The following is a 26,884-nucleotide window of genomic DNA, read 5'->3' as shown; positions in this document are numbered from 1 at the left end:
TGCATAGGCGTGGTGTGCCGATACCTCAGCATGTTTAATCATGTGTCCTTTAGCTGCTGAATTTTGCACAAACTTACCAATACCGTGTAGCAGCCAATCTGGGAGGCTGTGAGGCAGCTACTGCAATAATTCAGCTTGTGCCGTTATCCAGACATAAATCAAACCCTCTGTATCCTGCTGAGACAGCAAGACCCAAGCTTTGCTGAATCCCTACACTGATAAAAAAAAAAAAAAAAAAAAAAAAAAAGGAAAAGAAAAAGAAAAAAAAGCCCTGACAATGTAGTTGATGTGGTACTCAAAGGAGAGCTTGAAGTCGCAGATGAAACCAAGATTACAAGGTGGTTGGAAAGTAAATAACAATCCCATCAAACAGAACCACACATGGAAGAGGGTTAGGAGGAACCTGCTGCTTAGCCAGTGACAGCCCGTGTGATTCAGTATCACAAGACAATCCAATTTACAAAGACAAAAAATGAAAGAAAAGTCCAATCCAATCCTTGGTAACAGCAGGAGAAACAGATACGAGGTATGAGTTGAGAACTGGAAGCGTTTGAGTCAAAATAGTTACAGAACAAATACAGGATGTTAGCTTGGTTATTGGCTAATTTAGACACATGTACATCAGGAACAAGTCCACTGACGTTCCTGGAGTTTAAACACTGTAAAAGGCACACAAGTGAAATAAAGAAGCAGACACCTGCAACATCAGATTCTGTCACCTTATGGAGTATGCATTTTTCTGTCTGAGATATCTGTCTAATCAGTGCCACTGAGGTTTCTGCTTTGTGGAATAATGCAATATATAGACTGGCTGAAGCTAAAAGCATCATCTTGTATATCTTTAGTAAAGCTGGTCAGGTTTTTTCTATCTGAATACTCTCCAGGAGACTACAGTTTCTACAAGAAAAAGCAGAATTTTTGAAAGAAAATGACATCATTCTTAAAAATCAGATTTCCTTTAAGATAACAGAAAATGTTTAATTTCTGGGGGCAATCTGCATGAATTAACCCACACACATCTACACAAACCCTTTCTTAAAATGAGTCATAAGGTTTGGGGTTGGTTTCCCTCCAGACAGAGCACCTCAGCAGATGACAGCTGCGTAACCTGTGGCTGCGTGTGTGCCATGGGGTGGCTGTGCAGCAGGGAACACAAGGCGGGGAAATGGCAACTCTCTAAAGGCATTGCAGCTAGACTGGGAAGAAAGCAAAAACACTTCAAAATTCATTTTAAGAGGAGACATATTAAAAATTTCTAAATAAAAAAAAAACAAAAAAAAACAAAAAACAAACATAAACAAAACCAAAAAACAGTTCTAGCTGAAAAGACAAATATCAAAATAATTAATCAAATTTCCCAGGATGGAAATACCCATTCTAATTATTTCTACTTTCTACTTTCTACTTTCCAGCTTCTAATTTCCAATTTCAAATGCTGTCCAGGTTCGATGCGTAACTCTCAGAGGAATTTTGCATTGCACCTAGTGGAGTCTCTTGATTAAGGCTCGTTTTCCTGTAAAGATCTTTAATAAACGGGTATATTTGAACCTTCTTACAAATTAATGGAAACAAAAGTATTTTCATTAAGAGTCAGATCTTGCTTTTTTTTTTTTTTTTTCATTAGGACTGCAATTCATGCTTTAAAGGCAAACAAGAAGTAATTCCTACTTCAAAAAAACTGTTCCATTACACCAGTGAATAATATGCAGGAGGCAAAAACAGACTGGTGGGATTTTGGAGGGCCATGTACCACATGCATACATCACCAAAGATGCATAGGAGCAGTTATACTTTGGTTTTGGATTCAGTGAGAGAAACCACTACCCTGAAACACGATCACATTGTGAGTTATCTTTGCCAAAACTCATAAATTCAAGCAAAGGGAAAACATATTGGGTGTCTGGAAACAGTGGAGGTAATTTTTCCCCTTGGACCTAGCAGAGATTTTCACTATAATGAAAAACTCTGAGGCATAATTACAGAAATACGTTTTCTAGAAATGAACTGAGAAAGTGTTTCCCAGCCCAAATTACTTGGGTCTGCTTTGTATGCTAGAAAAAAATACCCATTGACATCACACAAACTCTTTGGATTTACACTGTCACCTCCTCATAATGCCAGATGTTGATACCCAGAGTCACTCTAAAAGCTTTACGATGATCCTAGATCACTTCCTATCTGAGTCAAATGAGGCCCTAAAAACAAAAAGCAGAGAGGCAAGCTCCAAGATGCAAGAGCAGAAGTAACTAGAAACCAGCAGCAAAGCCAATCACAGCAATTAGAGCTCGAGGAGCACTCTCAGAGTACCTAGAAAAGCAAAATGTCTGGTTTCAGAGCACCTGAATGTTCCTGAATGTCCCTGCCTCCAGGGGTGCTGAGCAAAAGCCATATCCGAGTCACACTGCACAGTTCTATGTAGCTCTGTTCACAATATAAAGCAGAGTATTTTCAATATGAAACTAACCAACATTATAGCTAGAGAATCAAATGAGCAAGAAAGACAAGTGAATATATATATATTTTAGAACAAAACCCAGGATATTCCAGCTGGGACAAAACCAAGTATCAAAATCTCAGAATTTCCCACATAGGCTGGAAATGCAGACAGTTCAAAATGATAGTTTTGATTCAAGGCTATCCCACAATCACTGCGAGTAGCTGGACAAAATACACAAAACTTGAGAACACCAGGGAAACCTTTTTTCATTAACCATAGTATTTGTAAAATAAATCTACCTGGACCAAGGATTTCTATCCCTTTTGCCCTTTTTACGGTTGCATGGACACAACTCCATGAGAGAAATGCAGATCCTCTCAGGGATGTAACAATATTGAAAATAGGACATTTGAGAGGATGCCAGGCCATGACTGAGCCCGCAGGAGGTAGATTCGCTGCTCGTACTCAGTCTCACAGGGCAGGGAATTATATCAACACCATAAAACAACACAGGACGTAATTCCTCGCTCTCTTCTCCCCGGGACTGTATTCAAGATAAATCAGGCAACTGTGAGAGACAGAGGAGACCTGTCCTGCTCAGGGTGTTATGTTTAATTGCTGAAGGCAAGAAGCATTTTTAAAGGTTTGTCAATAAAATCCCTATTTAGTTAACCCCAATCTCCTCAGATCTCTTGTTACAGACAGCCTTCTGCTCTCAACATCTGGGCAGGCAAAGCCTCCAATTACACTGCTGGATTTGGTAGCTTAATAGACCCAGATAAGGGCCCCCGGTGTATCCATTTCCCTTGGTAACAGCTTATCTGCAGCCAGCCCAACGATACGCAACCTTTATGCCCCGCGACCTTTCCTTTTCTGTGGCTGGGCCCGCATCTGCCACAGCCACGCCGTAATTTATGGGGAAGGGGCAGGGGGCAAGGAGAGAGAGGCCCGGCAGCACGGCCGGGACAGGCCCGCACCACTCGGGCTCTTCCCTCCTCGCCCTGAGGGGCAGCTGAGCTGGGGGCCGGGTGGCAGCAACCCCCAGGGCCCAAACACCTGAGCTGCAGGCTGCAAATCGCCCCAGAGCCTCCAAATCCTGGCACTTAATCCAAACCTGAACACGTCCTTGGCTGAAGGATGCTGAGAAATCCTGCAGAAGTCAGCTCAAGGCACACACACAGTGTCTCTTCCATGCTGAGGTGAACCACAACCGTTTTCTTCTAAGCAGTGCTGTGAGCTCCCTTCCTCCCTCCCCTCAAAATCCATGCAGACATTTGTCTTGTCTTCTCCTTTATTCTCATTTTCAGCTCCTCCTTTGCAATCAAATCAATTTCTTTAAAAGGTTTTTTAAAAGTTATCTAGGATTTAATGTTTTCATGTTGAAAGTCTGACAGGGAATTTGCAGAGACCCTGTCGTAACACAGGCTGATTTCTCCTGCTTCTCTTAAAGGCCACAGAATTTCATTGCCCTCTGTTTTTCTCAGCCCATCTGTCAGCTAATTTGCAGGAACTAGTTAAATCACCTCTTCTCCATACTTCTTTCTCAGTTTTCCTCTACTTTTGCATCGAGTTCTGTGACAATGAACAAGGGCAGATCAGCTACAGAAATTTCTCTTCAAGCTTTCATTGTAACCTTCGAGTCTCATGTTTGTCGCTTGAAGTTTATGTGCCGAAGACGGGAGAAAGCACAAGCCAGCAGTTTGTCAAAGCACGCTCTCTTGGGATTTGTGTTCTGTTTCAGCTGTCACCGTGTCGCCATATATATGTCTTGATGCAACTTCTGATGTGCAGCAACAAATGGTAAATAATTCCCTTCTCCAAATGCACTTCTGGCTGTGTTGGTGTCAGTGCTTTTGATCAATAAACCACTGAGGCATCTTCCAGCAGGAATATTGTTCCAGCTGTTGTTCAGGAACAACATGCTCCATGCACTATTTCCTTGGTTTGAATGCAATATATGAGGCTTTTACTTTTTCTCTCTCTTCAGGAAACATCCTATCTGGCTTGCTATGCAAGGACTGCTCACTGTTTATCCACATCTCCAGCTCCTGAAAAGGCTCGCTGGTTTCTGTTGGTGTAAGTTAGTTTTAACTGAAGTAAGAGGTCACTACCTGTTTCACTCCAAGCAGGGATTCCAGCTCTTCCTGGGGTGCTGGCAGACAACAGAGCTGTTTCTTCCCATTAGGCCTGACGCTTCTTTTTCTCAGAAAATTCCAAGTGCGCTGAGTCCCTATGAACTTGCAGCCCCCGTATTTTCTGACTTACCTCATTAGGCTGCTCCAGACTCCAAGACAGGCACTTACTGTAACTGCCTGCCACTGGGACACCCACTGCTTTGCACACTTGGGTTTTGAACCTCTTCCTCAGTGAAATCCCAAACTGACATCTCCATGACTGCTACACCACCTTCCATCTCACTTGGTGATACTGGTCACTTTATGCTGTCTTAATCCAAGCTGATGTAGATTTTCTTCTAGTACCTTGGACACACTGCCGTGCTCATAAATGATGCCCTTAAATTACCCATGCAGACCACAGTGTTTCTCACAGCAGTGCTAGTGGTACGCTGCTGTCAGTAAAGGCATTTCTGCCCCACCAGTGGTTTCTCCTTTCTTGCCAGCTGCTGCTGTGAACTGCTCCATTCAGATGGTTCTTTTTGTTTGTGTTTTCTAGTCCCTGACATTCCAGAATTCTTTTTCTGATTAAAATTAATTAAAAATGCAAATGCAGATAAATATATGCTACTGGCAATACATTTAGACAGCTCAGTTTTTGCAAAATCCTGGTGCATGCCCAGTGCCATTAAGCACAACAATCTGTTCCTACTCTCTTCTTCTGTCTTTACACATTCTATAGACCCTAGGATTTTCTTTTTATATGATGTTTCAAGCAAATTACAGGGCTGTATATTATATAGACAGCTAATAGCACTTTAGTTTATGCCTTTAAGGCTGCATTTGCCCAGTCTGCGGAGTGATGTCCTTACTGGCAGATTCGCAGAACAGTGCAGGCATCACTAACGTCGCCATAAGGAAAAGACTTTCCCAATATTGCCTTGGTAATTCAGTTTACTGAGTCCTTATGTCAGTTCTAAATTTTAAGGTTTTCCCTATGAATGTGCAAACATTAATCTATTAAGTTAGTACCACTTCACGGACTTCATTGCTGTTCTCTTCTGCCTTCTACCCCCAAACAACACTCTTGCTGACTTCATTAAACTGTTCTCTTTGACATATGCTCTTGCTGTATGCACTGAATGTTATGGATGTTTAACTTGCTTCTCCAACACGTAGTGAAAACTGCATGCTTGAGGCTCACATTCTGCATGGTTTTTCCAGTGCTGCACCACGCTTTTGCAGTGCCTGACTGCCCTTGGTTGATCCTTTTCTTCTGATGCTGAATGCAAGCAGAACTGAATAAAACTTTAATTCACACATACAAAAAAATCCAAGTTTTGAGAGCACTGAAAGTATTTGCAGATTCATATGGAATTTGACAGCAGTTTTAGGTGGAAAAAAATGTAATCAGGGTGCAAATGTTAAAACTTTAGCGAGCATCTGACCAGTAAATATTTTTAGTGACACCTTTCACTTCAAAATGCTGGAATATGTTATGCTACATAGTAACGCTAGACAAATTGGGAGTGTCACAGTCAACTAGTAAAAAGGTCAGGGCTATTCTCTTCAGCGGATTTAATTCCTACACATGAAGAATGGTGCAGCATTCTTCACAGCTTTGGTATAACTTTGTTCTCTCTGTGGCACCTTTCATCTGAAGAAACTGAAGTAAGCTGCAGACACATGCTAATAACAGACCACTCTCAGAATACTTACAAGGTAAAAAAATATATATATAATCTCCAGTTTATTGATTAGCAAACTGGGTTAGCGATTTGTTGGTGATGACGGATTTGGGATTTACACCCCAAATTGGTGGCTCCCGGCCCTAGGCATTGCTCACAGATAACGTGCACACTTCTCAGCAAAGGTCTCCAATACAACTAAGGGATCTTGTGCATGATGCTAATGCAACTGTGGGCAGGCTGGATGTAGGTACTACTCCCATCCCCATGTACGATTCGTTACATTACACTGCTACCCTTATTACAACCAAGTGCTGTCATTAAAGCTAATGCTACAGAGACCCACGGGAGCGTGTGACCAGAATGAAAGAAGCAGGGCACAGTTCATGAGCCACCAGAGAGGCACTTTCCTGCAGCTTGCTTTCAGAAGTAAAACCCTCATTTTAAATAAAACAAAAACTTTTACTTTGATAAATGCTGGCTGCTTCTAAAAGATATTCTGTTCTCAAATCTCCCCGGCAAAATGCCACCACAGTTGTAAGGGCCAACCACGTGTGCAGTCAGGCTGGGAATTATCCACACAAATAAAGAGCACAGCTTGAAACATCGACTTTTTCCTGATCAAAAGGGTCTGGGAGACAACTGGACAGTTTGGATCAGGCAAAGGATAGGGCTTTTATTTTTTTCAAAGAGTGCCCCAGTGAACAGAGTAGCCAATGTGGCCCTGGTGGCAGCGATATGCTGTAACACTCTCCTCCTCCCACACAAGTTATTGAAAGCTTGGCTTTGGATCTATTTGTTGGTAATTTTTTTTGCCTTTATTATTTATTTTTGTTGAAGAAATTCTGTAAGGGAAATGTGATGTACAATCAACCCTTTCATTAGCTTCTTTAATAGCATTCCCTGTCTAAGCTGCTTCACCCCTACATACCAAGTAATAAATTGCAAATGTTACCAAAGAAGCATTGTCACCCAAAAAGTGTCTTCATTATACCAGTACAAAGGAACTATGTGCTGTGATTTTATTAAAATCAAAATTTAAAATAGCATTAAATGTACTTTTCTGTGTTCCCATATCTGTTTTCTTTATGTACTTTAGTCTAAAGTGAAAAAACAATGCATATCCTTTTGCATCTTGTTTTTACCTAGTTTCATTCATTAGGGGTTTTCAACTGTATAAGCTGAAATGAAAGATTTAACAATGAAAAATTATTTATGAAAAATTTTACAATCATGAAATATTCACACTACTTAACTTTGTAAAGCTGTTCTTTTGAACAAAACCTAAAGAATTTAGGGATTTAAGCCGCATGATAAGGTACAATGCTCTTCAGAAAGATCTGTTTCTCTTTTACTAGTTATATTTCCATTCTAAATAAAACCAGTCTGACACTGTGGTAGGTGACAGCTAAGCAATATGTTGCAAATAAATATATTTTACCACCATAACAATTTTTGTGACTTATTTTAATTCCAATTGGATGTACTTCAGCAATCATTGTAAAGGCTTTGGCCTCAATTTCTATACACAGCAATCCAGAAGAGCATAAGCTTCCACCTTTTTCTTTGATTGTTGTCTATCTTATCATCTTATAACTGCTTCACGTAGGGTAAAATATATTATGCCATAATACATTATGGGACAGAGATCCATTACGTGGAACTCAAAAAGAATCAAAGATCTTCTTTAGTCCTCCTAATTTGTGGTGTTCTGTTTATAAGCAATTTGCATAAGACAATTTCTAAAACTAAAACATAGTAGCATCACTTTTACAACAGATGAAAACAAGAAGTTATTATAAAGCTATTTTAAAACTGTAAAAAGTATATCCTTCTTGTATGGTGTGTTTCCATTTTAAAATGTCAGGCAGAATATGAAGATAAATTGCAAATATATAATTTTCTATAACTGATCTTATAGGATTACCTGTATGAATTGTTAAAAAGTTAAAATTTGTTATTGCTTCATCTAAACATAGAGCTATAAAACATCATACTGCAGACTTCTTTGTCTGTGAATGTAAATGAGCATTTTTGTGTATAAAGGTTCTCCAATACTGGAATCCTACAGAGCGATAACAGTCATTAGCTATAGTAGGGATTTCAGGAGTAATAGGTGTGATATTATGACTAAATGCTCATAGGAATCTAATTCCATTGGAGCGAACAGAAAGTCTCCCCTTTGACCTGAATGGTCGTTGAATTGATTCCTCTGCTGGATGACATGAAAATCAGATCAAAGGTAGGATTCTGAATCTTGTTAAAACACACGGCTTCAAACTACTTGCTTCCTGCGAAGCATTAATGAAAATACCCATTGGGCCCGTAACCAATCACTGAAAGAATATGTCCTATGACGCTCATACTATGAGCATATGTGTGCATTTATATTTTTTGCTTTTTAAAAGGTTTATCTGCACTCATTTTAAAGCTTATTTCCCCCAGACACAAGCTGGAAACAGGAACAGTAGTACACGGAACAACTGTGAACTCTTCTCCTTTATCTGAGGTGATCAAAAAGCAGTTACTATGCCTGTGTTGTAAGGAAGAGTGTTTTAATGTCTATGAAATTTCTCACCGGCATGTCATTTGAAGGATCTGGTTTCTGAAACTGATCCACATCATTTGAAGCCTGACACTTGCTGTTTGATGGGATAGACCTAAATACAGAACACTCTGATGAAATTCATATTCATATTTCGAAGGCCCAGATACATATTCTAAGCAGGTGGAGGCCATCTCTATTGTTTAGAAACATCTCTTTCCTCTCCTCCCACTTCTTTCAAATAGCATCATAGCCCATATACTCAGAATCTAAGAGATAAGGGAGGCAGAGGGAATTTTTTGGCTTTAAGTATCTCTGAACAATTCTTGTAGATTATATCATGGCAAAAACATTCTAGAAGAAGAGTACAGTCTGATACAGATGGGAAAAGCAGCAGAGCCAAGCAGGGTGGGGAATGTTATCAGAAATGCCTATTTGTAACTCATGGTCCAGAATACAAAAGCAGAAATGTGTTTCATTTAAACACGCAGAAATCAGAATTCTTTCAAAGATATGAGAATGCTGGAAGACTCCACCAAACAAGGGCAAGCCATAGTTTACAAGGAAATCCGAGCCAAGATTTCAAGTAAAGTGTCCAGCCCTGAATACTTGAGAGGTTAAACACAACACCTTTGGGAAAAGACACAAGAAGAAAGAGATGCGAAGACTTGAAGGGGCAGGAGCAGGAGTAAAACATAGCACTTGGATGGAATTTGGCAACAGGAGTAACGAAGACAGACATATGATATGAAGGCAACAATTAAGAAGTTAGAGACAAAGGTAGGATAGAACAGGAAATTGGGGAAAATGAGAGGAGTGCTTCGTTTTGCCTGGTTGAATTCCATGGGATGGGACATGCAGTGCAAATTACTAACATGCTGCTGAAGGCACGCAAATCTCAAAATGTCTCTGTCAGTTTGTTAAGAAGTAATAGCTGGCAGTTAACTATGAACAGTGGTCACGTGTTTCTAATTAAATTTATGGATGACACTCTTTAATCTAGTTATATGTACTCTATTCAATACAAACTTTCAATGGACACTGACCTGTAATATACAAGTACTGAAAGTGCAAGTTTGCAGTGACAAACTATGGAGGCAAGCATAACCTTTAGCTGTCACGGGCAGAAGAAGCCATTGTAAAAAAATGTGTGTCAGCCTGATGGTTTATATGTTCAAAACATACCACAAAATAACACCCCTTTCATCTTTCCCTCACACATTTCCTTCAACACCTTATCACCACATGGGTTAGTTGAAGACAAATCTGGCACGCGCTGGCATAAATGCATTGACCTCAAGCCAGCGCCTGAATGCTCGTTTTAATCTGTGAGCAGTCTCCCACCCTACTTACCACTTGCCAAAGAGTAGGGAGGAAGCATCACCTTTTCTTGGAGTCACAGGTTCATTTTTTTTCCTCCACAAGGAGCATTTTAATATGCAGACAGCATTAATTACTACACAAAGCACTTTTCATGGTGTTACACCTACAGTATTCCCGATGACAACAATAAATGTCTCTCTCTACTCCCCCCTTACTGATGCGAAAGGGTAAGAATTAAGCACGGAGCACTAACCTGGCTGTAAATAAGCCCAAATTAGCACTAGATGGGTTTGGAAGCCAGAAATACCTAGTTCCTTGTTCCTATCCAGACAGCAGACCATGCTGTCACCTCAGGGAAAAGATAATTCCTGTCTTATACATGAAGGAAAGGCTGAATCTAGCCTATCACCCCAGCGAAAACAGTTCTGATTTGCCACACTAAGCATCATCTTTGTGCAAAAATCACAACTGCTGGCATTTCCGTTAGCATTCACTATCCAGTTTCCATATTGCTGACCCCCAGAAACCAAACGCAACTCTTGCTGCTCCCAGTGCCAAACCTCCCAGCTCCCAGCATTTCCAAGCATCAGCCCAGCAGTATGAACACTTGAAAAAAGAGGCAGCTCTGTTAACAAAAGCTAAGGACACACTTGTTCTGCAGAAGACGCTGTCTATGGAAGTCAAAGAGATGGCATGGGCTTCCTCAGAGCTCTTAGCTTTGCTTGTTTCAGTGTTTGTTCCATTAATAGTCCCACTAGCACGCTAAGTACTTGACTTTGGTATGTTTATCCTCTCACACAACTGTTCAACATCTTTGAGCATTTTCCAGTCCTGTATCCATAGTAGAGCTATAAAAACTCCTTGTTAATCTCAATCATCATTTGAAAACATTACCTAAATATACATCTAGAATATAACACCAATAAATTCACATCCTACATACAGCAAAAACAATCACTTTATAGCATATGGCATTTATATTTCGCTTTCAGGTGATATTAGAGTAGTTTATACATTCACTATGGTGAACAATTTTTTCCTGGTATCCTCAACAAGCATTTCTGATGAGATGACCTACCTACAGCTCTCATACACTCAGTATAAAGAAACAGAGGCTTACAGAGGTAAGATTTTAATTACAAGTTTGGTAACTTGTCTGGATTCTTTCCTAGAATGCAGTGAATTCAGTGAGGTTCTTCTATATGATGACATGTTTCTATTTAGGATACTTTAAAATTCCTCCACCACTTTTGTTCTAAAGAATCTTAAAAATGAGGAAAGGTTGTGATACTGTGATGAATAGATAAACATCTTCAAAATGTACATCATTATGAGTATTGCTTCTTAACAACTGTATCTTTATGACACAAGATATATTCAATAAATTCAGTAAATATTAATTCTTACCACAAGACTGCTGTCCAGAGAAAGTCTTTTCCCAAACTCCCTTTTCTGGAGCTGTCTTTTTCTCTCCATAGCTGAGGCTATTTGTTTTCCTTTTCATCTACTAGCAATGTCAGACTCTTTCCAGCATCACTGAAAAAAAAAATAAAAAATGCACATTTCAATATTCTACTTAACAGTTTCTGTCTTTCATCATTAACTTTGTAATAACCCAGCAGCTAATGACTTTGTGTCCATAGTAGGCTGTGCTCCAGGAACAAATTTTCTGTGCCAGAAAAGCTAAACTCTCCAGACAGAAATATCACCAAAATGTTTGGGTCACGTCTCCAACAAAACAAAAACAAACAAAAATAAATAAATAAATAAAAATTAAAAAAAAAGGAAAAAAAGAAAATCTACTACTACTATTGTCTTTATCAATACACCCCGTGTTTTAATAGTCTCTGTTTAACCAGGCTGGCAAATGGATTTGCAGAGCCAGCGAACTACCTGGGGTTTGCAGGAGGGAAACAGTTCGTTTCATATTAATTGCACTCCTCAGTAAGCCCTGCTTGTTGGCACATCTGTGCTGCTACTGTGATGTACAAATTTTGGAACTAATCCTGACAAGTTCTAAAAGCTTTCAACTCCTATTATCCTTAACGAGACACTAATGCCCTCAGCGCTTTTCGTATATTTTTAAGGTCAAATATTTGGCTGTGATAATCAAAGAGTCCCACTGACTGTGCAGAATGGCCGGGGAACTTCACCTAAAGCACGGAGGGCAATAGTCTTACTGATTTGGTAGGATTCGTTTATTCCACTGATGATTTCTACTAAAATCAAGGCATAATTTACACATCGCTACTTCTGAGTCTCTGCTTTACTACATGTTTCTGGTGAAACTTGTATTTGAAAGTTTTGGCTTCTACATCAAGGTAGTATTTGTTGTGCGTGATTTGGCAGCATGGGCAAAGCTAAAGAAGTTGTTCAGGATTTACAGAAAATAGTAACAGAAATCAGAGTTTAAATTGAAGTGGGCAGATAGCCCATGAATGCTGAACCGAACAGAGGAATTTTCTCCTGTACCTTGTAGTGACTGCATTTGCTGTATCAGGGGGAATATCCTCTCTCTTCCTCTGGGATAACTCTCATTAAAGACTGAGGACTTTCACCATAAGATTTTGTCCACTTGTTATAGTCAAGGCTTGATATGGAAGCCTATTTAAAATCATAATTCTAGCAAGGTTGTGATATTCATACAGCGCTACTTAATTCTAAACCTAGAGTAGTTCATTGCATTTAACTGGAAAAAAGAAAAAAAAAAAAAAGATAAAAAATACAAATCTATCAAATCTATCTGTTTCTGATCCCTTGTACTTTTTGTGAACAGCAACTTCAGTTGCCAAGAGCCAGGTGACGACAACAGGCACGAATATCACTGGGCTTGGCTGCAGGGTAATGCAGCTGGCGTTCCCAAAAGAAGCCTTACATTTGGCCTCCAGATGTGCTTACATGCCTGTGGATAGCCTTGACTTCTCATGCACCTGTGAACTAGACCATCTGTCACTGCAGTGATATCAAGCAGATAAATCCACCCCAACTCTTCCCCCAAATTGCCCCCGAATGTTCTGCCACAAGGGCACAGGGGACTCAGCACGTGGGCCGAGCACGGGCTGCCTTGCAAGGAGATCAGGATGCTCTGGGCGAAGCCTCAGAAGCCAGCTGGAATTCAGAGGGCTCCCAGAGGCATGCAAATTGTGATAATCAATCAGGTACAACGCGGACATCACAAGTGGGACTGCTCTTGTAAAGCATTTCCCATGGGGAATCAGTAATTGGTCCAGTTAGCAAGTGATCCAATGGTAATTCAGCACTCTGAGAAACAGCACCTGGTCTCTCTTACACTTTGTACTTCTGGTTTGCACTTCCACGAGGCCAGTATTCACCCCTTTTTCTCCAAAATGGACAAAAATCAGCTTCTATAACATGAATCTAAATAGCACCCATGATGGTAGGAATATCTGTTATATCACAGCGATCATTCTTTAGGTGTATTTTGTTCCAGTTTTACCTGCAAGCTCTTGCTTCCCATCTGTAGCACCAATCCTAAAGCTACACCCACTACTTAATTGAGCTAATAAGGAAGAACAATGGCATGCTATCACACAATTGCCATTGCTTCCTGATTAGCTATCGTGTCTCAGAAGACATACTGCAATCCTTACAAACACAGAGGCAATGTATTACACTGTTCTTGCGATCATGACAGAAATCAGCGGAAGAAAAAACTTAATGTAATCTTTGTGTCATTTTTCCGTGCGTTTGTCATGCCTGGAGAGCATGATTCCCACCAAGGCAGTCTTTGTTGATCAGTAAGCACAGCACTACAGATGAGTGAGCTGGTGACAGCTACAGTTGGAGCCAATTATCCCGGCAGAAGGTCAAGTATTTAACTTCAGTGCCTGAAGTGCCTGTCTGCAGGTATTTGGCAGAACAACCCCAAATCCTAGTTCAGAAGGAGAAAGGATTATTCGTTATTCCAACAGCTTATACACTGAGCTGCCTTGGGCACTTCAGAGGGTGGATTTACTGTCCCTCTGTAGCCCTGGCAGGTGCAGCACACCCACCTACGTGAGCAATGGTGAGGCTGCCTCCCACCTGCAGACTCCTTCCCCATGTACACCACGGGAGCTCAAATCTCGGGGCACATCACGATTAGCAGGCTGCCAGGGATCTCTCCTGAAAAGTTAACAACTTAAGGCTGAACCCACCCAAACTTCTGAATCAGAGGTAATTACCTTACGAGATAACACAGCGCCTGTATCAACATATGCTGGTGGCTCAGGGCACCCAACTCGGGAGGTCTTAAAAATACCCCGATCATCAGAGCGAAGTACTTAACAAAACCAGAACAAGTTTTCACGTGGAATGGTCATTTCTGTGCAGTATGCTTCTTGTCACAGAGAAAAATGACCTTCCTAGGTAAATCTGTCTTCCTCTGAGACCAACCCAGAGACTAAAATGAATTCAAGCTGCAAGTAATGCATCTCCCGGGAAGCTCAGCACCGGAGAACAGCCATCCAGATGGAGCACTCTTGAAATGTAAAAACACTGAGAATCAGTTTGCCCAACCATCAAAAATACCATTTTTGTGTTATCAAGAGAACAGGCTGTAGAAATGTATCAGCCTTCCCTGACCGTTTGGTTGTCGATATCTCTCAGATGATGTCTTCACAGCAGAGCCCCCAGTGATCAGCATTCAGACCCTGACGATCCCATTTGGCTTGGCTGAAGTGGGACCTACATTGCAAACTCACTCCTGATTTCTGGTGGCTTCACTGATACGGCACTCACATCGGGAGCTGAGTTTTGGGGCCATACCTTTGTGCTGAAGGAAGCTTGCCCACTGTAGGACTCTTCCCTGTGGGACTACAGAGCTCATCTATGCTGAGCATACCGGGGGAGGCACTGAAGTCAGAGGCACTCAGCGATTACGCCCGTATCCTGAAGAGGTAGGTGGGGATCAGTCAGTGAGAATGCAGGTCCCAGATGTTTGCCTGCTGCCTGCTCACTTTAGCACTGAGCTGAGAGAAGTAGGTTTTGTGTGGATGCAGGAAAAAAAAGTCCCAGGGGATGCCCTAAGTGGCATCTTGCGTCAATACGGTGTACCCTCACCGTTCATAAAGCCAGCAAGCCAGCAGCACCAGCTTGATTACATATCTTAAAGTGCAGCAATTTCAGTACTCAACACAAGCACGTTCAGTACTTCGGGAGATGGCTCTAAAACTATGCCCTGGAGAAATGGTGTGATTAACATAGAAAAGCACTCTCCATAATCTATGCAAGAAATTTCTTGGATTATAATACCTTCTCCATTTCTAGTAGTAACAAAGCATGATTGATGCCTATTGCTTTAGCTGATGAAAACGGGTAATACATGTATTACATCCCTCAGATAAGCAGCCAAGATATTTTCAGACCGTTTGAAGCTGTGCAGTTACATTTCAGCAGAGCTATGCCAACACATACCAGCTGGGAACTAACACGTAGGAAATCTTTTTGCTAACTGGAAATGGACTGTATTTATTTTTCCGTCTCACAAATTAGTATAAATCTAGCAGTTATGACAGGTGACACAAACGACAGCTCCGGAAACCAGTGTCCTTTTGTTTAAATTCAACGTAGATGCTAATTCAGCCTCCCCACCCCCTGCTTACTGTACCTTACCGCTGCCAGAAAGCACGATACCTGGCGGGCACCAGCACATTCTCCCCCTGCAATCTGTTTGTCTGTCTGAGCGTTAACGAGAGGACAGCTTTTGTGATGTGGACGTCAAACTCTCAGGTAATGGAACGAGGCCAAAGTTTCGCAGTGATCACCTTTGAGCCCTTTTTTCTACTTGGCCAGTTGTAATTGTTCACCAGTCATACTTTAAAGCCGAAAGGGAATAACCAGAACTGGTATTATCCTTCAGCAAGGAAAGGAAAATGAAAATAATGTCACTAGCACAGGTCAGGAGGCAGCTAGGAGAAAGTACAAATTTTCATCAATGCAAATGTTAGTGAGAATGAACAGGTGACCTAAAGGTGAAAGATTTTATAGCTCATTACCAGCCTCTGGATGATTCCGTTTCCTGAGAACCTAATTGAATTGAATTGAGTCTTTCACTGTACAGCTGGGTTCTTTTGCCAATTCTGGTGCTAACACCGATGTCTGAATGCTTGCTTTTGTTGTGGTCTTTGTAGGAAAAGGAGCAGAAGTAAGTACAGTACAGTTTGTCCAGGCCTTCTCAGAGCTGGAATAACAAAAGGCTCCAGGATGATGAACTCGATGTACATTCATTCGATAGATCAGAAATTGTTCAGTCCTACAAGCTCACTACATTTATTCTTCCTAGGCCTAAAACACTAGGTCTGTACTAAGTTTTTGAGTGTTTCCTGTTCTTTTTTAAATGGCAGGGTGTTAAAATCACCAGAGCAGTTAACAGCAGAGAACTTCACCTTCGCGAGAGATGAGAAAATTCTGCCTAGTGACTAAAAGTGAGCCATGAAACCAGTTTCATTACCACACCCCTATCTCTCCCTGTCATGGTGTTCAGCCTGGTCCTGACTTTAAGTGGTGAAGTGGAAAAAATAATCCCCAAATTCTCTTCTGAGCTGATGTTTCTAACTTCAACACTTGGGAACTAGCAAGCCACAGCGACATCTGCACTTACGCAACCTGAAACTTAGCTAAATGTATTTTATTTTGCCCGCAGTGCATTTCAGAGCAATGCCATGAGCATGGCCTGCCTAATGCTCAATACACTCAGGTATTTGCTGAGGCTGGTCAGCAGTTTGTTGGCGCTAATGTATGCATTGTGCACGCACACCCACTGGATTAGGCTGCTATTTAGATAAGCAAGCTGCATTTTTGCAGAGAGGGAAGGAGAATGTGCCATGTGCCAGCATTAATGAGTTAATTAAATTAGAAAAATTCCAATGCAAGACCCTAAAATGCTTAGGTAAGTGGAATACTATGGGAATTGCAAAGCAGCAAACACTGCTGTACCATTCTGCCTGCAGACCCAGGTATTCTGATTGGCTTCGGAAAGCTGAGTTAAACCAAAGTATGTCAAGACAGTCAGAAAATATCCAGATTGAAAAAAAACTCCTTCCTAGTCTTCTTCCAATCACACTGATGCATGGCAGTCTACAAAGAAACTGAGAACTGACTTATTTTAGAGCCAAATTACGTGGATCACTCTTGCTCAGATCCCAGCTCTTGAAAGGGAATCAGCAGAGCACATAGGATTGTCTAAAGCAAATTTTTAATGGTGATCACTTGCCAGCACTGAACAGACTCAGAGCACGGTGTCCTAGAAATACAGCATTTAAAACAAAGCATCTCAGCTGCTAAATTCCACATTTGAATCTGTCCGAACCATCGTTTTCAATATACATTTATGCTACCTCCATGCAAGATAATCTTCCATTTATTTGGCAAACTAAACAGCCAGTAAAGCTTTCTATAGCATTGCCTCTAGGATTTAAACAAGTTAAGATTAGGGGCTTAAATCTAGCAGACCTATCAGTGTGCTCAAAATAATACCAGGAATTTCAATAAATCAGAAAATAAAGAATATGGCATTAAAGATGTTATTACTCTGACAGCTGTCAAGATGAATTGCATGAGAAGCATTTAAAAGATTTATATCTCCGAATCTCACCAGGTTAATTAAATGGATGCATGCATTCATTTAAGAGGATAAGGTGGGTTGCAGTGACATAAAATGAGAGTGCATGAGATTACGTTCTTTTAGCATTAACAAGAATGGGTTGAACCGATATCATTTCCGTATTCTGTAATAAGCGTGATTCATCCACTGCCATTTTCAGCTCTCATTTTCTTTCTGGCAACAAAAAAAGACCATGAACATTTATAGACTAACATAATCAAAGCCTTAACCTTTTCAGCATTTTGTGTTTGCATTGGCTGTCCATTTTTATCGCAGAGCTCCACAGGCCATGCTGTAGGGAAGAGAAGAATCGCCAGTAAATTACACCAAAGAATGCTGGAAAGGTCAAAGGATTACCCTCCCCTGTTTGCTTTTATGGAACATATGAAGCATTCATATCATGCAATAAAATTACTGAGACAAAAATGATGAAAGATAAGCAGACAGAAAGCATGAATCTGTTGTCAGGACAGCAACCGGTAAGGATGGAAAAAAGGATTTATTACAGCGTTATCATCAATAAGAAATAGGCTCTGACAATGATGGTTATGTACCCCTGGCTCCTGCACTGAAATCAAATCCTTCTCCGTGCCCTAAGACCTATAGCCAAGAACGGGATACCCAAGTAAGATCCAAGAAGCTACCCAGGCTGAAGGAAACACCAGGCCCAGAGCTTCCATTTCTTGGGAGCGTTTCTAACCACTCATTACCATACATTATTTATTACCATATACTACTCTAAATTACATAATATAGCTTATTATATGGTAAAAATGGATTCCCTCAGCCACTGGAGCTCCACCAGCAATGTCTTGCAATATGGGCTGTTCATCTGCAGAAGGCACGTTCTGCAGACAGCTACAGCCACGGGCACCTCTGCAGGCTTCAGCGCAGATTTGTCTCCTTTGTGAGGCACTGCCAACCTTGGGGAACTGTTGTAGGGCACCCACCTAAAGGAATAAATATGTGGAGATTATGAGGTTCAAAAACAAATGTCCCTTTTATATGCCAATAAAGATGCTCCTGGCACTTTGTGGTTTCAGGCTGGTAAGTATGAAATGCTGGAAACAACTTCTCTAACTTCCTAAACCATTCTTAGGGCTTGCTGTTTCTCATGGCAAAATATTTTATCAAAATTTACATGCTGTAAACTAACAGGAAGGTCTTAGCACACAACATTTGAATGCGGGTACATCGGGGGGTAAGGTGGGGAAATCACATTGAAACTCAGCATTTAAATAACATTTGTTTACGAAGTTCAAGAGCAAGTTTCAAACTGATAGAGCAAATATCCCAAACCTGGCATATCGTATATAATGGCCAGGTATGGGAAATTCATGAAGAAGTCACAGTCATTTTTGACTCTTTGTATGCCAGGAAAGAAATCAGAAAGAATCTTTTCACTAATTTTTACTATAGAAGAAAAATCTGTCAGGCATAGGCTTCTGCATAGGACACCTTCAACAGAGGGAGTAGCATCTGGTTGAGGAGGCCAGTGAAGATCACATACCAAATTCACACGTGTTCATATAATATGTTGCAAGATTCAGAAAACTGCAAGCAATTAAACCCAAAACCTGAATTTTTCCAACAGACAACAAAGCAGAAGGAAGAATTTAAAATATACAGTCAAGATTCCTAGAGTTTGTTCACTTTTTTTGTTTCCTCTGCATTTTTCTTTCATTAATATAAATCAAGACACTACTCAAGAAAGTCCAAGAGTTACAAACCCACCCATAAGACTTCAGCTGGAAGCAAACTGCTGGATTAAAAGCTCAATTCTTGAAACTAGACCTAGGAGCTTGTGAAACGTGCTTAAATACGGCTTCTTCCCTGGAACAGATGCATTTCAGCTGGCATCTCTTCTGCCTGCCCATCTGCCCTAATTGTATTCCAGAGGGACCACTAAAAATCACAGTCCTTTGTGCACGTCCCACCCCTTCCACCTGCAGTGCGGAGAGGGACGATGGCTGCAGTGGCCACGGGATGGCCGAGCGACCTGAGCACCAGCCTGACAGACACCAGCGAGCCAATGTGGCCAGGAGCCCTTTGTCACAATTACCTCTCATTAGCTCATTTTCCACACCCTGAATAAAATATTTTGCTACAAAACATTTTTTAATAGTCCATTTTTGGCGAACGAATGCAGTTTTATGAAATTAAGTGTCGCAAATAAATGCTACCTGATTTGGTCCTTCCCAGCCATGGAGGTGAAAGGCATCAAAGACCATTTCCTTACTGAGGCACTCCAACCCATTAAAATGAGGAATTATTAAAATTATCTTAGTGATAATGCCCAGACCACTGGCTTCACTCCACAGAGCACTGGGTAACGCTTTAAAACATTCACTTGGCTCAATGTAAAACTCTCAATATTAAACAAGCACTGTAAAAATATTTCTGGGGCTACTAGTAACATCTTCAGCATCCGGCTGTGCATGGCCTCCTTAGATAACCAAAGGTATTTGCAGCAGAAGGAATATTTCAACATCTAGAGCACAGAATTACTTTCTGATGAACGTGGGGCCCTGTGGGTTGCAATGTGCTGTCTCACATCCCACCTTGCTGTTCAGACACTCCCGGGGGGCCAGGGCTTAACCTCACATTAAAGGTAATATCTTTATAATGAAGATACTCACTCAGGAACAGCCCAGAAAAGAAGCGGAATCAAACTCATAATCCCTTTTTGTCCTATGAAAAATAAGGGAGGATAAGGTACAATGAAACACATGGGATCCCTGCATCATCCAGGCACAGAGTCACTAAGAAGAGGCTCAGCTTGGCTATCTGCAGGACCTGAAAATAGCTCCTTCACACCACCATGAGCAAAGGCAGCCCTGGGGAGGAACAAGAGAGGGAAGATGGTGACAATCTCTTCCAGTGCCAGGAACACCAAACCCAAGCCTATGGCTTGAAAGAAAGGACTGCAGCACGGGACTGAAGCAGGAACACGCAGCCTTATTATGCTGTGTGGCTCCAGCTGCTTCCCGCACAGGCCACCATCCACATTTTTATCAGAACAATTCTCTATACATTCCTTATTTTGCTGTGCAAAGACCTCCACTGAGCCCTGTAAATGCGTAGTTGGGCCAGCCATACCTCCAGCAGCAGCCCCTTGCAGTCACCTCTGCCCACAGGTACAGACACGAACCAAAAGCCAGGCAGTACCCGAGCTGAATTCGGAGGTGCCTGCACTAACAGTAAACCCGCTAGCTCTGGTCCTTTGCTCATCTAAGTGTGGGCACTAAAATCCTTCAGCTGGCTCCCCAGCTGTTCAGCCTGCGGATGTTGGACCAAACCTACTCTAATTTCAGCCGACATAACTTCATCCAAGGATCAGACCAAAGAAATTCATCTCCATTGTTCCCAAACACACTTTGGGGACGTCTCTTCTCTCCTTCATGCTCACAACAGAAAGATAACAGGGTACAACTCAGCTCTACCTCCTCCAGTTTTGTAGTGGGATGTATTCTCTATAAATCAATGGACACACATTAAGAAAAAGCGCAGAGAGATTTGCCCAGCCAATTCAAATTCACTTTATTCTTGTTACACAACAGAGCATGTAGGACTGTGGGACATCAAGGCTGTAAAATTAAAAGGAACAGATACACATTGATTAAGCTCCATCTTCAGCTTATAGCCAAGAAAACTATTGTGAAAACGTTAAAAATGAAAGATGTGATGTCCTCATCCATATATCCTCCGACAGTGACAGAGCACTGAACAGCACCAGCATACTGAACAGCCCTGCAACTTTTTTCTCTGCAACTGTGGAGAGATCTCATCTCAAACACTGGCTTCAGTTCTGGGCCAAAAGGATATAGACAAACTTGATGGAATTCAGACAATAGCTGTAAAGACAATTAAGATATTGATTTGGTGGAAAAACGATTAACAAGTCTCATAGTAGCTTCAAACAACGGCAAGAGATGGCTAAGAGAGGAAGGAATGACCACATCTACATGGGTTTGAGGGACATGTACTAACAGTAGAGACAGGGAGGAATTGATTAGGTTATTGACAATAGGCTGAAAAGAAATAAAGACAGGGAAATGATGCTGAGTATCTGAAGAAATTACCTAAAGTGAAATCCAATACAGTGATTCCCAGAGAATCAGAGCAACACTCGTCATATAAAAAAATAAGGTGGGATAAAGTACGAGGAAATGCACTGACAGTGAGGATGCTGCCAGGAATGAGTTGTGTGAAGATCCTGATGGGCAAAAAAAGAGTTCTCCCTTTCTTCTCAGAGCCTATACATTGCCATGGTTGTTCCACATTAGAGACTATTAGAGTGGAAGGCTTTTCCTCTGGGGAGAAAATAAAAAAGAGCCACTCCATCCTTCCCCCACGCAGTCAGCTGCCTGCAGTGCTTACTTCAGTTTCTCACTGTGAAGACTGGCTGTCACACACTGGCTTCAAATTTTTCCATCTGTCAGAAACTTAATAAAAATGTAAATTAAAAACATTCACAAATTTCCTACTTAAAAGGTTCATAACTCTCCTATGTTTTATGTCATCCTACCGATCTTTAACTCATCTGCACTCAGTTCTACCAAGCGAAATGGAAAAGAACGTATAGTCTGCCATCACAGATAATAATCCAACACATTCGGGTTACGGATACAGTAATATCCAGAAAATATTAGAAAGAGAGGAAGCATACTATTAAAACCCTATAGTATTTCTCTCTATCAAGTGCCTGCCTGTTTAGAATGCAAAGTAAAAGTCAAAAAGTGTCACAAAAGAAAAAAGCACTCCGCTGATGTTTCAGAAGTTCATAATTCATTAAAATCTGAATTATATTTTTGCTTGTGGTAGCAACAGTTTGTTAGGTTTATTTTTTACTTGTAGAATTCATGTTAATTACTCAAACAGGATTGTTCTTCCTCAGGTTGTTTCCTTATAAGCAATGCCATGTAGGTTCAGATAATTATTATTTTTTTTAAGATTATAGTTTATGGACCTGCAGTATTGGAATAACTGAAGTTATTCAAAGTATTTGCTTTGCCTCTATTCTGGCTGGGGAAAATAACAACTGAAAAAAACAACAGTACTTTTAGTGGGGAAGAGGAAAGAGTTAATACACTCATACATTTTAAAGGAAGCACTTGGAATTTTAAAGTGTATTTTGAGCCCAAATATAACCTTTTAAAGTACTGTGCTCAGCATGAGGTTTTTTAATTGTTTTCTTGGGGGGGGAACAGCCTAGGACACAGGCACTGAGGAAAGAAAGCACACCTGGCTCATTTCAAGAAAGCGCTAAGCACTGACCCATGTTTGGAGTCGGATCCCGGCTCGAGTGGGTGGTTTAGGTTGGTATCACGGGACTTCTCGCCCCAAGGCTGTGCCCTAAAGCCGCATGAAAGTGTCACATCCTCCCTCCCTTCCCAGGTGAGGACCCTCCGAGTTAGAGCTTCAGCTCTGCCCCTCCTCATCCCTGGGTGAGCCACGCCGTCTCAGATGAGTGCAGTGGGCCCTAAGGAGACCCAGCCTCCTAGGCTACCAGGGCGGGTATCTACGGAGCCGAGCTCAGCATCGCCCTGTAACGCACAGGACCCAAACCTGGAGCTCAGGTAGAGAGGAATAAGTAAAACGAGGAAAGAAAAACTTGCTTCCACAACTGACAATAGCCAGTGGGGGAAAGCCAGACTGTGTGTGCTTTACTAGCGAGACAAAGCCCATCGGTAACATGACCTCCCTGCCACGAGCAAGGAATAGTGGCTAGGAGTGGTGGTACCTGCCTCCGCATCCTCATGCTGCCCATGGTCATCTCATGAGCCGTCCTCCTCTCAGAGTAGTGTCAAAAGTCATAATCTCTTTGCTAAATTCTCATCGATGTCTGTTTAAGGCTTTTTCTTGGGACGGAAGATTTTTGTGGTAATCGAGAAGAAAAGCAATTCACTTGATTAAAGATTGGTAAATACAAGTGACAGAAATGGTTTCCTATGAACATCGTGATGTGTCCCCAATCGATAACGCCATGACAGAACTGGAGCTTAAGGGAAGGAAGTTATTAGTTTTAGTAAAGGCTCATATAATTAAATACAAGTCTACAGATTCCCAAGCAGAAAGGCAAGGAGAATGGCCAGGCAAGACTTTTCAGATTGTTCTACTTTTTTTCCTCTTCTTTTCAGTTGATTTGGTGCTTTCATTTAATTGTGCAATGTTAAGATAAAGGTGAAGATCTTAGTCTCACATGTTAGGGCAAACAGCCAGTGACATAACAGAGAACTGTTTATTAAAATGTTAGGCCAGGTTTCACCTAAATTGTCCTTCAGTAGCAGCCAACAGTGGATGTTAAAAATCCTTAATAATTTAGCTGAACTTTTAGTAAGTCATTAATTTCTAAATGTTTCTCATGTGTGACTGCAAAGAGCACCTACAACTTAGCACCAGGTTTATCTGATCCCCATACTGGGCTGGTTTCTGGTAATTGGGACTTTAGCCTGTCACCCCTGGATCAGTGTTTCAAACTCACACCGGGCTGGTATCGAATAAAAGTCATTTCCATCTGCAGGCTGCTCAGTGACCTCTGTGAAATATTGCAAGTTGGTAGTGGACAGGTGTCTATATAATTAAAATACACTTTGCAAGCACAGTTGGCACCCTGGAATTTTCTTATTATGACTCTATAATTTGCTCCCCCCAGCTCATAAATGGGAAGCATTCAGGAGCACTGATATGTCATTTGAAAACAAGGAGGATACAGTATTCTTCATAAATCCCGCAAACAAAGTACCTCTGTCTCTAGAGCAGTTTTAAATCCCTAGACAAATGCTTTTGTGCACTGCAAAGATTATTAATCAGTCTAGCAAAACTCAGGAATTGTAAGTAAAAGATCAGCTTTAAAAACTGATAAAAACCCAGAGCCCGATAGGTGCATGACAAGATCTCCCAGCTGGTGTTATGCCCAGCATTCACTGTTTCCACACTGGCAACACAGCAGAATAACACAGCGTATCCCATGTATCTGTGAACCTGCATTAATTGAGGTAGCATGCCCAGATATCCACACTGACTCAGAGTACTTTTTGTAGCAAAAAATACAATGAAGGTCTTAACAGGAGAAGATATGCCCAAGCTCAACATGAGGCAGTTTCACTGACTAAGAATCAAGGCAACAGTTTTATATTTTAGCAGGATTTGGAGGGCAGGCAGGGGAACAGCACAGCATTTTTTGACTTTTGACTAAGGAAGCCACAATTCAAGCCTCAAGCCTTTACCCTGCTCCTCTTCTCTAACCTCTTTAAGCAGAGGTTTTGTCGGAAAACACGACACACTGATCTCCTCGTGCAGTAACGGAGAGCTAAGCAAGGCAGAGCGCTTCGGGCTGAGGCCATGGGACAGATGCAGCTGCACGGAACTGGGGGATGCTCAGAGGCTGTCGTGGGGATCTTTGTGGATTCACCAGCAACTCACATCTGTGCCAATCAGAGAAATAAGGAGAACGTTATATGGAACCCAACCACCAAGGAAGGATAGTTAAGCACAAGACGCGTGCATGATGTTTCACCCCTCTAAACAGAAACATCATTTGTTCTGACCTCGTTTGAGATGTTAAAAGATGTGTAAGAACACCGTTACGCATGGATGGCATGAGCTCCCATCTCAGGGTGGGAACAAAACAGAAGAGATTATTTAGCTCAAGAACTGAGTAGCATCCATTTTGTAGGAAAGAGAAACGAAAGCATACACCCACCCCCACACCCCCACTGTCCCCAAAAAGCAAAGCCAAGGCGTTACAGTGGTCCTGCTGGGGACATCTATAGGATTGTATTTGAAAAGTTCTCTAGAAACTTTCTCCTACTAGGAAGTTTCTCCTCAGATTGTTTTTCTTAGCCACTCATTTCCTTTGCACTTGACAACTGGAATACAGAGGCAAACACACTGCCAAACAGATCTCAGCATTCACCCCTCATTCCCCAATTTATATTCATTAAAGCCAGTCTGCTTTTTACATGTATTTCTGAAAGAATGGTTAAGAGCAGGAGGAAAACAGAAATGCGTAACCAAAGCAAGCATCACACACCCCTTTTAACACATTTCCGTCATGTATTTTTGTTCCAGAAGAACATACATAGCCTGCTCGGCCTGAAACACAAAACCCCAAAGTTACAAACTGTGAAGATGGCCACTGTTAACAAATTGCAGATGCATGAGACCTATCCAGAAAGACCTCACAAATCAGCAATGAGGGAGAAGAGAGAGCAAATCATGCAGAAACTATTTAATCAATGAGTAAAGACAATTATAACATCTGTTAATCTTTTGTGTAGGTTATAATTAGATGCTGCGGAGGAGTAGCCTTTAAGGGGGGAGGCAGGGAATCCTTTAACATCTGCTAGAAGGGCAAACACTGTGCAATAAATGACTTTAAATGCAATCAGCAAAATGAGAGCTGTGCAGAGTTCACAAAAGGCCTGTATAAAAGATTGAGGATAACAAAATATTTTGCCAAAGGTCAACTCCTGCAGCACAAGAGCCTGAATAATGACAGCTAGTTTAGAGGCCACATCAAAAACAAACGTGATTGTACCTCTGAAAAACAATTCTTTTCTCATTTGTGTCATTATAGCAAAAGCACATGCTGCTGCTGTATATCACGTCAGCTTAATGACTTATTAGAGCTGTATCTATCAACCTTGAACAGTTGCGAATAAACAGGTAGCTACGATGCATTTCAAGGATCAGAATTCAGTCTAATTAGACTGACACGGGACTGTGGTGTGCTGCAAAAGTGATGTGATTCTTATTTTAAATAATTAATCATTCTGTAGCTTCTAAAAAATCTAATTATTTACTCATTTTGCCCTTGAAAACAACCATATGCTTTAAGCTGCTACTCACTGAAAATGTGAGCCCAAGAGGGAGTTATTTTATCCAGTTTAACGTGGCCCTCTACTGGCAAAATAACCCCCAAAATCTTATCACTATGAACCATTTTGTCAGATCCAGGGAGCTAAGCAGCTGAAAAGATCCTACATTTTACAGCAGAGTTACCCCATATTTTAGAAAACAGCAACGTGGGGCAGAGCTTTAGGAATGTGTAGAAATTAAGCCATTGTTAATCTCCTCTCGAGTTCCCCACTACTCCTTTTACCCAGCAGATGCAGCTCTGGCCATCCACCAGAGCACTGGAGAGAAAAGCCAAGCGCTCATGTCTGGTGG

The 26,884-nt window shown here is 41.3% G+C and overlaps 1 protein-coding gene across 8 annotated transcripts in view; it reads right to left on the bottom strand.

Moving 5' to 3' along the window:
- NCKAP5 (NCK associated protein 5) overlaps positions 1-26,884 on the bottom strand; it is a 435,525-nt gene that overhangs the window by 335,076 nt on the left and 73,565 nt on the right. For all 8 annotated transcript variants that reach the window (XM_084524282.1, XM_084524281.1, XM_084524266.1 and 5 more), the window contains one exon: positions 11,515-11,643. In XM_084524282.1, the coding sequence (XP_084380408.1) occupies positions 11,515-11,583 (69 nt within the window). In that variant the 5' untranslated portion in view covers positions 11,584-11,643. The remainder of the gene's footprint in view (positions 1-11,514; positions 11,644-26,884) is intronic.

The sequence above is a fragment of the Aythya ferina genome (genome assembly GCF_964211825.1).
Source record: "Aythya ferina genome assembly, chromosome: 6".
NCBI classification, from domain to species: Eukaryota; Metazoa; Chordata; class Aves; order Anseriformes; family Anatidae; genus Aythya; species Aythya ferina.
This window is presented reverse-complemented; position numbering and strand designations above follow the sequence as displayed.